We start from the raw sequence: 16,704 nt of genomic DNA, 5'->3' as shown, positions 1-16,704 counted from the left end.
ACAGGCAACCAAGACCTTACCTTACCAAAACATTTCATGGCTGTTTTTCATTTCCTTTCAGTTTATATCTACCGACAGGGAGATTAGGCCTTGGGGAGTTTGTTTGATTGCTATCGGTGCAAAGTGTAATCTGCAGAGCACTCTTTACTAGTTATATGATCACAGGTTATGAGGGAGCAACAAAACACAGAGACCTTAGGAGACAATGGCACTAAAGATACACACATTTTTATTCAAGACACAAGCACTTCTTAGCCCAGATTAATAATATTCAGCAAAAGAAATTTTGAGAACTAAGAGGAGAGGAGAAATTTAAAAGAACAAGTAAAATAAAACTCCATATAAACACAGACTACAAAGCAACGCTGTTAACAGCCACTAAATTACCATAAAAGTAAACCAAACAGCTTTTGCATTAGTAATAAAGTAGCAAAATAAATTTTAAATTCTGAAATAATTTTATGAAACCTGTTATTCAGGATCACAGTAACACGAACCTTATGTGTAACCTATCTAAATACCACTCACTTGAACATTTGAACAAGTTTAAACCTAAGAGCTTACTGTTATTTAATCAGGGCTTGAGAAACAGAATAGCTTTTCACTGTTTTTGTAATTCACTAGTACAGCCGTTCTACTGTTCTTTCAATGCAATAATGCTCCAACTTATTCCACACAGAATCACACAGAATTGATTAGGTTGGAAAAGACCTCTGAGATCACTGAGTCCAACCTATGACCTAACACCACCATGTCAACTAGACCATGGCAGTGAGTGCCACATGCAGTCTTTCCTTAAACACCTTCAGGGATGGTGACTCCACCACCTCCCTGGGCAGCCCATTCCAATATCTAATCACCCTTTCTGTGAAGAAATTCTTCCTAATGTTCAACCTAACCTTCCTCTGGTGCAGCTTAAGACTATGTCCTCTATTACTTCGTTTCCTATTCTTGTGAATTTGACTTGCATGCAAGTTTTATATTCTTGTGAAATTCTTGTAATGAAGCTTAGTCATTAAATGACTCCATGGAACCCACCAGAACAGGACTTGAGTAGGTGTAATCCAGTTATTAATGCATAATATCACTCACCCCATATTGGCAAGTCATCAATATACATCTGGTACCAATAGTGATTTTTGATAGCATACACAAATGCATCTCTTCTTCCCTTGTCCAAGTCAACTTCACAGTAAGTAGTCTGCATTACATCATCTGCAAAAAATTAAACCACAATTAAAGATTTATTCATGAACTAGCTCAAAGTGAAGGCAAACCATGCAAATGGGGGAATGGACATTGCTGAAGTCTCCAAGCTGTCTTGGCTATCCTCAAGTAGGTAACCAAAAAGGACACTTTAAAAGGAACCACTAAAGCAAATACATGATTGTTTACAGAAATCTACACTTCTGCATGCAGAAGCTTCCAACATATCGGATAAGGAAAGGTTTCACAGTATCCTTTTGCTGCTTCACCCACACTAAATTAAGGTACAAAAGCTGATGGCAGATTCACCTGAACAGATGATGAGACCTCTTTAACAAGAGGTATGAAATTATTAACAAATACCTAAAATTGTTTACAACATTATCTCTCTATTTTAGTATAGTCAGCCTCACTGACTAGGAATAGTGTTTGTAAAAAAACCTTAAAACTTTTTAAAGTTCTCAGCAATTTTGAAGAAACTACCACTAAGGGAGAAACAAAGCAATCAGAGTAAAGATAGAAAAAAAAAAAAAGAGAGACGACAAAAATAGGACTAATGCAAAGAATGTACAAGAGGCTGCATTTGAAAATCCACCTCCTTCAGCCAGAAAGCTATTCTTCCCCATCTACAGTTCCTAAGTTATACTGTTAGCAGCCATTCTTTTGCATTCCAGTTTCCTTCACTAATGTTTCCTTTTCAAGTGAAGAAAGACAAAAGGGCATATTTACAGGACTTCAGAGAGCAACAGATTCAGACACAAGGTCCCTCATCTACATCTTAGTAATTGTTTTCACGCTACAAATAGTGAAACACAGTACAAGTAAAGAATTCCATCTTCTCCTCTCCTCTTTTTTGTCATCACTGGAATTGAGGACCCATTTTAGTAGATAAAATTAATTTATGCCCTAAGTACAGCTCTAATCTGTATCAAAATTCAGCTTACTTTCTTCTATACACTAACTACAATATAAAGCTTAAAAGGAGAATCAAATCACCTGCACAGAAAAAGCAAAGGCAAGCAGAATATTTAGATAAACAGAACACAAAACATAATTTCTCTAATAACAACAAAAATCAAAATACGTCAAGTACATCTGCTCAACAAAACTTTTTTTCTGGAGAAAAAAAGAGAATAACAAAACCATTCAAGTCAACAAATGCACCAAGAAGACTTTTAGTGCATGGACAACATTTTCAGGGCCCATACTGGTACATTCAAGAGAGGGAAGCCATTAAAGTTGGCACCACAGCTGAAACAGACGTACAAATTCAAGTTTGCACTTACACCTCTACTGAGCTGGATCCTATACTTTTTGGACTATGTTTCCTCCCACCCCCAAAATGCCTCTGCTTGACACTTTTTCATTTTAACAGATTTTTTAATTGTCTTGACATTAATTAAAAGGACAAAAAAGAAGCCAACCCACAAACCCCAGAATCATTATTTTCTGGATTTGTTGCTAAGTACGGATTCTTTCCAAAATATTTGGCACTTCACTGTCATACTATATTCAAATAAAGGATAACACCTTTCTAATACTACATTTTTTGACTTAAAGGATTGTTCAACACACAGGTCAAATGAAAATATGTTGTGAATTAAAACACAGGTAAAAGAGAAACTGATAGAGGCTGTTAAATAAAGCATTTCCCAATGCCAAAGCAAGAAGCCTGTTTTGGGTAAGTGTTATGGGGGGGGCAGGCTGGCTTTAGGTGACTCTGGTTCACAGCGGTACCAGCACAGGTAGGTTAGGACTGCAACCTACTCTAAATTACTCCAGGGGCTTTCAGACTGTGGAATTTTTTCAGTTTGACTAACTGAAATGAGCCATTCTGCATATAATGCTTTAGGATATAAACAGTGAGGTTTGCTGCTGTTAAAAAAAAAAAGACTTTGAAATATCATTTGAAGTGAAATGACTGCATTGACACCAGTCTGCAGATAGCACTGTGCCACGAAAAAATCTGTCTTCACCCATTTTTATAGATCTTACTCCCAGCATTCAGAATACCAGAAGACATCACAGAGATAGTATAATCAAATCTGGATTAATTCTGTTACAAGTTGCTCCAGGGCACACACATAAAACCCCAGCGTTATCATTAGAAACAATCTCATTCAATTCTTGCAAAACACAGGCATGACATTACATAGGGACTATTATGTCACCCTCAGCCATACTGCACTGTACAGTTCCTCTCACCTCCCCCTAAAACAAGTGAATGAAGTCATGTGCTCCTTTCTCCAGCCACTGACAGCTGAAGCTGTCATTTAGTTACAGGACAGGATTAGGTGGTCAAGCTTAAATCCACTGTGTTAAATTACTAAATGAAAGAAGCTTAGAACAGCATTTGGTGGCTGGGGAACCCGATGTCTACTTCATTACAGCTTTACCAGATCTAAAGTTTTTTTATGTTAGAGAATTCTTATCCAAGTTATGGCTGGGTGTGTATCTAAGAGGAGACTGAAGTTAAAGGCAGGTTATGTGTTGCATCTGCATCAGGGATGTCAAAGAGGTAATATCTGCTTTGTAATAAAGCTTCAGTAACATCAGTAGCACATTCAGGAAGTTTTTTAAAAGCATGAAAGCATGACTCATTAGTAAAGCAAGTGTGCTCAGCCAGATTTCAAATTTCCTATGAACAGTCAGATCAATGGGGTTTTATTCAAGTATGTGAACCATATTAAACTTCATTATATCTGACAACACTAAATGTCATCCTGGATGGCTGCCATATATTCTAGAGGCGTTGCAGAATGAAGTTTGGGCGAAGAATTCTCCATTAGAAATATGGTCATTTAGTAACATTTCTGAAGAAGTGCAAAATGCAATTCTGTTAAAACATCCTGTTCCTCTTTCAATTCATCTTCTCTAATGGCACTGTATGGTAACACCAAAATTTTCAAATTGAAGTTGCTGTAATCCCAATGTTCAATATATTTAATAATTTCCTAGGTCTCGTGTAACAGAAGATGTCACTCAAATACTTGAGTAAAAAACTTGTCATATTAATTAAAAAGCATTACTATCCTAGATTTAGCTTGACAAGGTAATTAAGTCAACTGAAAACTTAAAGTTTATATTACAATGTAAGTGTATGTTAATAATTCATTACTTTCTTCACACAGGTATTTATACAGACTTCACACCTGTGATATAAGAACAACATTGCTCATACTGTAACAGAAGGAAAATCCAGCTATCTTGTATGACTGCATGTGTCCTTTCAGAGGCCACACTTAAATACAAGAAACACTACTTCAGGGAGACTTGAATACACTGTAGATTTGCCCCACCAGTCACCACTATGAGAGTTTAAGTGGAAACCTTCACTCTCAGAAGGGCACATTTCTGCAAAATCATAATTTCTTTATTCTAGTTCAAAAACACAAGCAATACCTACTGATTCAACTGCCAGTTTTACTTACACAGTTTAGTACTTCAGCTAATAACAGCTGTAGCCTAAACAATTCTTTGAATACGATGAACCTTTACCTGCTACTGCTGTCCAGTCAAACAGTGTTGAGAAGGGAATTGTTTTTTATTACAGAAGCAAATTTATTAGAACAATTGTATTTCCCCTTTACTCACTTCAGAGGATAAAAACATAAAGTATGAAGTTCAAATCTAATTTAATTTTGTAAACTCATAAAATACTCATTTAAAGAGAAAGAAATGCCTGTAACTGTTAATCTTAGCATAATGCCAAATGCACATAAAGAAAAGCACAGATGCCTGTTAACTCAGATATGATTCACATATTCATGAAGAAAATCTGTGCAAGTTTATAACTTATTATCTTAATTATTTCAGCTGCAGATTTTAGATACTCAACAGTCCTTGAAGCTGTATCTTTTACTTAAAAACACACGAATCTATTGGAACCAAACCAAGCCTCTGTCTGTTAACAAAAAGGAAAACAAAAACCAACCAAAAAACACAGACCACCCACAAAAACACCAACAGCCCTGTTTCAATTTAATTGCAGCAACTTCTGGACCACTGGTGCAGAGTTGAAGCATGCATCAATCACACTGAGATAAAACTTATTCATTAAAAAAAAATTATTTCAATTTCACTGATATAATCTAGTTACAAGAAAAAAAAAAAAAAAAGTAAACACCACTTCAGCAATAACAAGGTCTACCTTTAAAATGTCACTGAAAAACTCAAAAAGTGAGCTACCATCACATTTCAATAATCAAACTGGAAAACAATTGCCTATACAAATGCTGAACTTTAAGGACTGGTCTATAAAATCCAAATTTTACAACACATAAATTGGATATAAATTGTACTGGGTTCATGACAGCTTTTAAGCCTCTAAAAAAATGAATCTCACATTGCAATCTTCTGCTCTACTTCTTTCCTTTAAAAACCTGTATATCAAGGGGATTTGGATTACACAAATTTTACATAATTTCATATTAAATACTACTTTCATGTTAAATACTAATAATTACTGTTACAATTAATTTATACTTGTTGCTCTGAAATTTGGAAAAAAGACTATTTTAATACTTTTAACAGCAGAATAAGGATAGTAAAATAGACTTGACTGCCATTCATAGATTTCACTTCATGGACCACTGCCAGAAATACTGAAACAGCTCCTGATGCAGAAGCTGCTGGATGACAGTTAACAGCAAAGAGATTATTGTCTTCATCTGCTATCCAGAGGATAGAAGACTGCAAGAGAAAAATCTAGAAATGCATGTACACGTACAGTTTCACACATCATGTACACATACTTAGTAATCAACCAGCTACCATGTACCATCTGCTTTATAAAAAACATCTGACCTGCAGCCACTTTGGTTGAGAGTTCAAGTCACTGCAGGTCCAATACAGATTATCAATATATACTAAGGTTCAAGATGTTAGTAACAATAACTAAATTTTTAAAAATTCTGTGCATTGGCTACATCATAGCAGTGAACATCAGCTCACAAACCATCTAGTCTTTTCAATTTGGTGCTGCACCTAGAGAGTGCATTTGTCACAGGAATGAAAGAATCTCTTTGTAAAGTTGGGGTACTTGAAGTAAAAATTACACATTGAATTGGCTGTCGAAACGAACATTTACCATATTCTGATAATAGAAGTTTTATTAATCTTCACCACTGTGTTGAATTGTTGCCAGTTGCCTTCACTCTTCTTTCCATTTTGTGTTTCTGAGGACATTCTATGAAGTTTGACAAGGAAACTATTTCTCCCACATTGAGTAAAATTTGCAGCATGCTACAAGTGTTACAAACCAGTAGTGGGGACTGTGTTCCAGTGTTTGTACACATACTGCACGTTTCTTAAAAGGAAAGATTCAACTCCAAACTCCTTTAATGTGGCAATGCTATCCTAAATGCAAATTTAAAAATTATGAAGAATTTAAGGTATTAACAAACTTTCTAAAAATCTTTTATTCAACTTATCCTACTGCTACCAAAAACATCATCAGGTCTCTTATTTTGCATACGTCCAATTTTGGATAAAACTTTTACAGCTTACAAAAGCTAAATCCCATCTGACTGTAAATGCTCAGATGAGATACTATGTTTAAGTTGTCCATCCAGTTAAGCACTAGTGATGCAATGAAGTGCAGTGTTCTGGAAAAAAAGATACACAGAAACACAAATTGAATTAAATTTATAAATGTTAAAATTCAAGAGGCAAAAATAATCTGTTAAATATTTGAAGTTCTGCAATTACTAGCCACAGATATCTGAAAGGACACACACAGAGAAATTATGCAATAGAAGACTCAGGCCTTAATATCAGGAAATATATTTGCGGAAGAAGTTAAATGTTTTCTCTGGAATATTTATTACAGCAAGATGGTGAGGACAGGAAACAACAGGAAAAAAAAAACCAGACCAGCTTCATCCTGCTCCATCCTGACTGGCATATAATGAGTTTGAGACAATATATAAAGGTATTTGTCAAAGTTATTTTGAAATAGACAGTAACCAGAAGGACACAATCATCTTTGTGTTGAGGTGGAACTTTGAGATGTTGAGCCCTTGCTACCTCTTTGCAAGGTAGTATTTGCAAGTATTCAATTTGTATTCAAATATTGTATTCAAATATAGATTTGCAAGTATTCAACATCACAGGAAAAAATTACATCTTCAGAATTGATAATTCCAGAATATTAATTCCAGTACCTATTTAAACATTCATACGCAGAAAACTTAGTTTTACTTTGTAAAATGATATCAGTTACTTCAGAAGCACATATCTGCTGCAAGCATACTCCTTCAAGGGCACATAGACGGAAATTTCACTGTAAACTCAAAAGCTAATGGTAGTACACAACCTTGCAGGGTGTACCAAACAACAATAAAAAATACACTCAGTTTCTAGCAGCAACAAAATTTCAGTTCTTCTCATTAAAAGATCAAGTTTGAAGAGTTTGTGTATTTTTTTTAAGTGACTAAATGCACTTTGAATTGCTTACCTTTAAATTTGATGTCAAGACCACTAAACTCCAATTCAACTCCTTGAAGTGCTTCCCCTAGGGTTTCATGGTAATGGCTGATGCTTTTTTTTGATCCCACACAGAAGGGGAGAGAGAAGTATTTGTATGTTTCTTGGCGATTGTGGTAGGGTCCTACAGTATTCATCCATAGAACAACTTCCTCTTTATCTTGGTACTGAAAGATAAAGTTATTGAGTTAGATGAGAAGCCCAGCAGAATAAAAATGTTCAAGAAGCTCTCATTCATATTAACTAGAAGGGCAGTTAATCAATCACAGGCAAAAGTTACACTTAAAGACAGCTGAGCATTTTTGTCTTTGCATGACAGGGATTCTAGGATAAAATGTTCAGCCTGCTTTCTTAGAAAAAAAAGCCAAATTGATCATACAGTTTCTTAGAGCCTATCAGTGAAGTATCAGACAAGAGGGATTTAAAAAGACATAGAAGATGCAATGAGCAGAAGTGGAAAGAAGCATGAGTCTTGAAAATAAATAAGCTTTTACTAATTTTGTGAAAACATAGATCAATTAAAAGCAAAACTCTGCTTATCTCAACTGAAAGAAAGGAAACACCAAATTAAGGTCTTTGTTAAACAAGATCTTCGCAAAGAAGTCAGGCATTCTACCCACACTGACAGACATACTGTATTTTCCTAAAATGCAGCTCCCTTTCATTTTAGCAAGGATATAAATTGCATTCAAAATTCCCAGAAGAGCACAATGCCTCACAGGAAGCACTAAAATTAAACTGTTGCATACCTGCAGTAGCCAAGAGCCAAAGACACACAGAAGAACTGTATTTTGATGCATTTCTAACATTCTCACAGAGAAAAAACAGAACAGCAAGAAGTCTGGTGGCTGCCATGAAATTCCCTCTGGGAACATTCACTCTTCACTTTCCACAGCTACTGTTATCCAGGAAAACATATTCCTTGTCTAGGAGCCAGTATTTTTTTTTCAAGCCCTTTTTATGTCTGAATAACAAAAAAAGTACTTAAAGTCATTAATCTATCAGTATTCAAATACTGATAAATTCAGGAAAATTATGTGATCTGAAATAGTAACTTGCATTACATCTGTATGCATCTGGATGAGGTATCAGATTTACCTATTACTACACAAAACCTCTCACCCAATACAACTTCTTCACCTATAATTTCAACAGAACAAGAGGGACAGGGACAGCAATGTAACTTCTAATGCATAAAAAACCTACCTACTTATAACTATATCCATATGAAAGCAAATCACTGTATAGGTCCTGAATTTTTTTAGGTACAGAAGTATAAAGTACTATTATAAGACCAAAATACAGACACAGAACATCTTGGAGAAGAAAAGAAAGTAAAAAGTTAATTAGATACAACTATTACATAGTGCACAGCTGAAATACTGAATACGGTACTGTGTCTCCCTTTTTAACAAATGAACAAAGATTCTTCAACTCCATTTATTCTGAACAACCACAGTCATACCAAGAGGTTAATGCAGAAATAATTAGGTACATGCAGAATGCAAAAAATTCTTCATATGAGGTGTTTAAAGTTAACTCAAGGATTTAAACAAACATGCTTTGGAAAATAATTTAATCCCTTTAAACTAACATGCCATCTCAATTAAAGGCTCATCTTGTTTGTTTACAAAAGATGTACAAGGGTCATTCTAGCCTCTTATGTGAGTGATTTCCAACAAGAAACTTAAAATATCTTACTAATTTCATTCTGAGCTGCAGCAGAGACCAAACACTTATCAGTTTCACAAACCTGCCCCTTTGCAAAGTACACACTTCAGAACATTTTTGACAGGTAAAGAATATCTAAGAAGGATCAAAGAAAAAGTAAACAACACAGTAAGAGAAAATAACATTCCTGCTCTCTGCCAGCAACCAAAAAGGTTATACCAGTGCAGCACAGTTGTCCAAAGAAAGTTGGGAAAGAAAACAGAAAGAAAGCAAAATCACAGTTCCAACCCCCTCAGCTGCAGAAGCAGACAGTGGAATCTGCACTTCAAATCTGCCTCTAGCTCTTGCCAAGGGAGCACGGGACAAGCTGGTCTGTATCTCTTCCTAGCCTGTTACGTCTACCATGTCTTCTGTTTCTTCCTCTAACAGCTGCAGAACATATTTCCAGCCCTTTCTCAAAATGGTCTTAACTTGTCAAGAGCCCACTTTAGCACTACTTGTACCAAACAGCTTACATGTGAGTTGACCTATGTCTCTGTTCAGCCTTCAGTAATAGAATATGACAACATCCTTAGGTCTGTGACATCTTTGACAGTGCCTGAATAAAGAAAGCACTGACCACTGCTTTACTTAGCTGCTTGTTTCTGACATGCTTCATACTGAGCTGGGACCTCCAAGTTTTTGGAACCATACCAGAAGTGACAGAAGAAGCAGAAACTAACAGATTAAGAACATAATATGCAAAATCTTGCTATATTTTCTGATCTACCAATGTAACTAAATAGTAATTACAACATCTGCAATATCAAATTGTCTCTTATCTGCATGGTGTTTAGTCCCTCTTCAGGGCTTACAAGTTTTTCCCACAATGACTCCAAGATGCCATCAGCCTGCTCTAGAGAGCAAAAGAGCCAGATCAAATGTAAAGAATTCACTCTGCATTTATTACTTCCTCCTTTCTCACAGTCACCCCAGAAGAGCACGATATAAATCTGTTCAGGACTGCTACATAAACAAACACACCACCTCAGCCAGCCCAGGCTACACCACACACTCAGCAGTCCTTAGCACAGCCGTTTGCCATCCATCAGGTGCACCCAAATCAAGAGTGCTGTAGTAAGCAAAACAACTAAAGCAACTTCAGCTTAAGTTTGGGGGTGGTGTCTAGTAAAAACTCAAGGACATTTTCTTCTCCTTACATATGTTGGGTTTTGCTCATTCTCAGTTATAAAGATGAGCTTCCACATTTAAATACATTTCTGTGACATGTCATATCTCATCCTTACATTCTTAGCCTAGTGGAAAGGTAATTTGGTAGTAAGAACACAGCCCTATTAAAGAGTTCAAGTTTGTGGTGGTTTGGTAGTGGTGTTTTTGTTTGGTTTGTTTTCTTTTTCATTAGTGCCTTCATAATATCAAAACATCTACAACAAATAACAATGCCAACACAAAGGAAAACTTATTTAGGCAAGACAAAGCACTAGAGTATCTTGTAGGAGGCTGTACCATCACTTTATGAGGACCACTAGGTTTTGAGAAGGCTTACATGTAATACACCTCTCAGCAAAAAGGTCATGCTACGAGAGAGAGAACATAAAATAAGCCAAGATGAACATATTAAATGACAAGGCAAAGACGGTCAACAAATAAGATACTGCAATCTGTACTCTGGTAGATCTCAGCAAGCTCTTCTGGTTTTGGTTCCTATGAAGGGATAATATACTGCATATAGCTCAGATATCCTAATTATATTCACAGACACAAACATTTAACAACTTGGTCATGGTGCTACAATTCACGTAGTTCAGTACTTCCACATGTGAGAAAAGACTACAAAACACAATTTTATTTATGTTTCACTTGCTGTAATTTATGAAAAAATGTCTGTAAGCTTTGGATATTCTTCTGCACTAAGTTTAATATCAGCTCAGTAATTTCAGTAACTATATGGAATATATAATGATATATTTATAGATGCAGCCTGAAAAGTCTCAGCATCGACGCAAGTTACCTACTGTAACATAGCTGTTACAGTCTGATTGAGGGGAGATAAACCTTCAGGAACTTTTTTCTGTAATGCCAACCATGTGGTGGAGGACCAACCTGCACCTCAAGTGCAACTACGTACCATCCCCAACCCTCATCACAGCTGAGGACATCTGTTCCAAAGCAGCACAATATGGTCACGCTGCCTGTTCAGAGCACTGGGCTGCACGGATGTGTCTGTACAAGCCAAAATCACGTCCAACCAATCTGTAGTTCTTCCTTGTTGCTGGTATTGATGGGTCCACTCTAGTTTCCTGCAGGACACTAAACTGGCAGGAAGCTTGTGCAATCTGACCTGGCCAGGAGTGCATCTCTTCCATGTAATACAACTAGTGAAAAACTGGGGGTGTGCACCACTTTGAGGCTTAATACCAAGACAATTTCCATACATCTATACAGCTTAGAAACGATTCAAGTATAGCAAAACTGAGACTACCTTCAGTATAGCACAGGCATCTTTCTTTCCTGTTACCCAACAGGGCACTCATGTGTGGAAACCAACTTTATGTCTTCTTTGCACAGCTGTAGAAATTAGCATGGTAACCCTAAAATAGACTATTTCTTCTACAAAACAAGTAAGGCTAGATTAAGTCAGTATACCAAAGGTTGCAGAAAAAGATACGAGACTGTCAGGTTATTGATATTCCTCTTTAAACCAGGAAAACACTTTGCAAAAAAAGAGATGGAGACAAAAAGAAGATTACAACTGCCAAATTTCATGTGATGATTCAGCAAAATAAATTCAAATCAAGACAGTTCCTTTCAGAAAACATGCAATTTTACTCCTTTTCTCAAATAGAAATCTGGAATGACGCTCTCCACAATGCACATCTTTCAGGGGAAAAAAGAAGACTAACATTATCTGTCACTGGCAAAGCAAAGCTGTAGAAGCAGGACAAGAAATACAAGAGGCAGCAAGCAAGACTCACCTGGTAAGTAATATCTAAGGCTTGTTGTCCTCAGTATCTTACAGATATTCTATCTTTCAAGCACTGTGATAATACTCAACGTTTGCAGCTCACATCCAAACCTTATTAAACTGTGGATTTCAGCCTCATGCTCTCTTTTGGACACAGCAGGCTATTTCTAGTAACACTTCTCCATTTCTCCCTGAATTGTAGGCCTCACCAAGATGTGGCTAGAACTGTACCGGCAGCACAGGCTGATCTACTGCACACGCAGTACTTTTACTGTTACACTTCCTAGATGCACGAGATTGCTCAGGCACACCACGTCCTGCTTCCATGACATTTATTTCACCTCTTCAAAATGGAAACACAACTTCAAAGAGGAATCAGGCTGCTCATCTGCACACAACTTCATATGCAAATAAGTATTTAACATGCACGGAAATGTTTTGCACAGTGTTTCTCTAACTGACAATTTTCATATACTGTACAAAGTTCCTGATCTAATATACTAATTTTAAATAAGCCTGATATGTTCAGGATTTTAATGTACTTCATAGGGGTATAAGTCAAGCAAAAATGCTTTTCTCCACCATAATAAATTAGGAATTTTGCTACACCATATAGGCTGCGTTTGGGTTTTTTTTCAATGTTTTTCATGTATTTCCATGCTTACAGAGCACAGACAATTAAACTGAAGCAACATTAAAATTAAAATGCTACCTACTCCCTAGACCATTCTCCTGCAACAAAAACCACGGGGTATTTCAGAATCTTTTACAGTTTGTCTATTTCATCATCAATTCCAACAAGTCTAGCAACAGAAGATGTGAAAGCAAAGGCCAGGCAGGAGCCCCCCCAGCCCTGTTTCTGCAGGATCAGCATACATTGTGGTAAGGCCACCAGTACCACACTGATACTATCACTTCCACAAATAATAGGACAACTCAAAAAATGTTGCAATTATTAGAATACAGGCAATGAGCAAGTACATGACATGCTCTGAAGCATGAAAATAAGTTAAAGAATCAACAGACAAGAACTAACTGGAAAGTTAGTTCCTGAGTTCTGTTGTGGTCTGAAGTTATGCTGCTGTACTGTCTTTAGACAATGGAGATTTTAAATGCTGTGTCTAAAATTTCTCTTCACTTACTATTGATCTTAAATTCCCATGTCTTTATCTTACAATTGTATTCATACTATTCATACTCCAAAGAAAGGCAGATGTGATTTTCAAAGACTAATTCAAACTTAAGATAAAGGATATAGCTGTTGATTCAATGACACTATCCATACCTCGTATCTTCAGAAACAATAGTATAGACCTAGAGCTTCATGCAGAGTCCTCTCACAACTTATTTTTATAGTATTTGCTTAGAAGTCCACAATTATAAAATAAAGGACACATATAATACATATTACAGCACACATATTGCACACTATTCCATGTTATAGCAGCACATTACATATTACAGCACACATATTGCACACTATTCCACGTTATAGCAGCACAATACATGTTACAGCACACATATTGCACACTATTCCACGTTATAGCAGCACAATACATGTTACAGCACACATATTGCACACTATTCCATGTTATAGCAGCACAATACATATTATAGCACACATATTGCACACTATTCCATGTTATAGCAGCACAATACATATTACAGCACACATATTGCACGCTATTCCATGTTATAGCAGCTTAAGGCAGCACTTCTGTGTGTCCAACATGCTCAGCACTGGTAACACCCTGTACAGCTGTGTCAGGATGCACCAGCACACCTTCCCCCAGGCTGGCCGAGCGTCTGCGCACATGGAGCTGCACACTGAGGAAACAGCAGGATAAGAATAAAGATAAGGATAAGGATGTGTATTCCTACCAACAGGTCTCGAGTCTTAAAGTCAGTAAAAATTTAGTTTGAGATTATCAAATCCTAAATTTCCCTTCCACTTCTCCAAAAGTGAGCAGAGTCTTCAAAATGTAGTAAAGCACTTTTATTATAAGAAAATTAACCTTCCAATGGCAATAATATTTAAACTGAAATTCATTAAAATGCAGTATTTAAGGAATATTTCCTTCAGGTTCTTTATCTCAAAATCAGTATACTACTACAAAACCCTGGTCATGTTTCATTCATACTATTCCATACTATTCCACTCCAATCTCCCATACAAGATTGAAGTATCAAAATACTCAAGCAAGGACACAGCCTTCCAAAAAAAGGTAACTGTCTTTCTACACCAACTATTCCTAACCTATCATATGATGTTAATAAACTGGACGCTATGTGAACAAGAATACTAAACCAAAATAGAGTTATAATCCCTCAGAGTTGAGTACTTAGATGAAAAAAAATGACAAGCCTTCAAAAGGAATTTGTGATTTCCACAGGTAACTGTTTAGGCAATCATTCAGAAGACCCAAAAAACATCAGCAGTCACTTTTGAAGGGAGAGCTCAAAACCAAATAAATTCACAAAATAAAACTGACAGCTTTTTTTTTCCCTAGAAGATTACCAATATTAACTTAACAGTGAATAATCCCTCTAGCCAACCAGCCCTTAAAATAAACACAGTGCTATGCTGAAAACCATCTCACCTCAGCAGGAGCCTAACTCTAAAGCATAGGTTCAGTAACAAAACTGGGACCTAAACTAGTTCAAAGAATATTTGTTTCTTGAAAGTACTCAATATTAGATTAACTTTTCTGTCATTAACTGCAGCATCAGCAATTCCCTTTCCCTCTTAAAAAACAAACACAATCCTAACCAGTTTTAAAATCCTCAAAACTGCATGGAATGAGGCAACTTATTACCTACCACTTACACCAAAACTATCAGCACTATTTATCTGTTTTATTAAGAGCACTTGGTAAGCTTTACTACACCTCACATAGAGAAAACTATGATAAGAAACTCAGCAAGTGTTTACCAGCTAGGCTGCTCAAGAGAAAAAGAAGTCCTGACAGACAGACAGACCCAGTGTTCAATCATAGCCACATCTGAACCCACTCGAATTCCACTTGCAGGAAACAGAGACGGTTTTCATGAAAGTCTCATTCCAAAATCACATCTCAACTTATCACACAAACTTCCACCTTCTCCCACTGAAAGCCATAGGAAACAACACTCTGATGTAAGATCAGAAGCCGACGAAGCACTGGTATTTACTTCCTAGAAATTTTTTTGTGGTAATATTGTAAGCACTTTAGAAAAACTATTCTATACGCTCACGAGGTGAGCACTCAAATCAGCAGTATTTTATACACCCATCTTCCTTACGGATCCGTGGCAGTGTCCCCGTCCTGCTCTCACTCCCCAGCCCATTCCCACGCTATCCCTGCCTCTCCCCGAGGCGGGCTGTCACCCCGTGTCCCGCGGGGCTGTCAGAACCGCGCTCCGGCTCGGGCTTGTGTTCTGAGGCAAGAGCAAACACCCTCCCGAGAGGAGGGCAGAGCAAAGAGCGCTCTCCAAACAAAGCACGCGTACCTGCCGGGGCGTTTATCTGCTCCAGGAAAAGGTGGGACACCGCGCCCGGCCGCACAAGGATGTGCAAACCGGATCAGAGAACGGGGCGGCCCTGCCCCGAGCGCTCCGGCGTCCCCCTCAGGCCGAACCAGAGCGCGGGGCCCGACTCCGGCCCGCGCGGCCAGGACAGCGCGAGCAGCGGAGCAGGCGCGGAGGGAGCCCCGCGGGGCGGGAGCCGCCCGCTCCCCCCGAGGCCGCGGCCCGTCGCTCCCCGTCCCTCCCGCCCACCGAGCCGCGCTCTCCGCGCCGCCGCGGCACGGGGGCCGCGCCCGAGCGCCTCTCCCGGGGAAGCCGGGCGCCGCCTCACCGTGTGCTCGTGCTCGTCGGCGCGGGCGCGCAGCGGCAGGAGCGGCAGGAGCAGCAGGAGCAGCCCGGGCGCCGCCATCTCGGGCCTCGGCGTCCCCAGCAGGCCCCGCCGCGGCACCGGCCCGCGCCCGCCGCCGACGCCACTTCCGCCCCGCCCGCCACGTCACCCGCCCGCCCGCCGGAACCGCGGCGGCGCTACGGGAGCGCTACGGGAGCCCCGCCGGCTGGGCGGCGCCCAGGACGGGCCTGCGGGCGGGCACAGAGCGCGGCGGGCGGGACCCGGGGTGCCCGCGCCCCGCGGGCCTCGGCACAGCACGGCCAGCAGGAGCGCAGGGAAGCTCCGTTCTTACGTGATGGAAGTGTAGTTGATATTGCGTTTTGATCGGTAAAATAATCTAAAGGTATTTGGGAACAGCGTGGCGCAGGGCTCTGTACAAATACCCTCTGGAGCACAAGGCCTGGGGGGAGCTGCGGTTGTTGAGCCTGGAGAGGAGGAGGCTTAGGGAAGACCTTATCACACTCTACCACTGCCTGAAAGGAGG

At 38.8% G+C, this 16,704-nt stretch overlaps 1 protein-coding gene across 2 annotated transcripts in view; it reads right to left on the bottom strand.

Annotated features, from left to right (window-relative positions):
- The window catches only part of TM9SF3 (transmembrane 9 superfamily member 3), a 47,077-nt gene extending 30,782 nt beyond the window's left edge, over positions 1-16,295 (bottom strand). Inside the window, exons 1-3 of one of the 2 annotated variants that reach the window (XM_039554163.1) lie at positions 16,164-16,295; positions 7,664-7,859; positions 1,093-1,215 (exon numbers count right to left, since the gene is read on the bottom strand). In XM_039554163.1, coding sequence (XP_039410097.1) covers positions 1,093-1,215; positions 7,664-7,859; positions 16,164-16,241 — 397 coding nt within the window. In that variant the 5' untranslated portion in view covers positions 16,242-16,295. Of the gene's footprint in view, positions 1-1,092; positions 1,216-7,663; positions 7,860-8,441; positions 8,581-16,163 lie in introns of those variants that run through there. The other variant, XM_010411646.4, reaches the window with a different exon arrangement.
- Between the last annotated feature and the right edge of the window lie 409 nt (positions 16,296-16,704).

This window comes from Corvus cornix, chromosome 6, assembly GCF_000738735.6.
Source record: "Corvus cornix cornix isolate S_Up_H32 chromosome 6, ASM73873v5, whole genome shotgun sequence".
NCBI classification, from domain to species: Eukaryota; Metazoa; Chordata; class Aves; order Passeriformes; family Corvidae; genus Corvus; species Corvus cornix.
The sequence above is the reverse complement of the archived record's forward strand: the minus strand, read 5'-3'. Positions and strand labels throughout refer to the sequence as shown.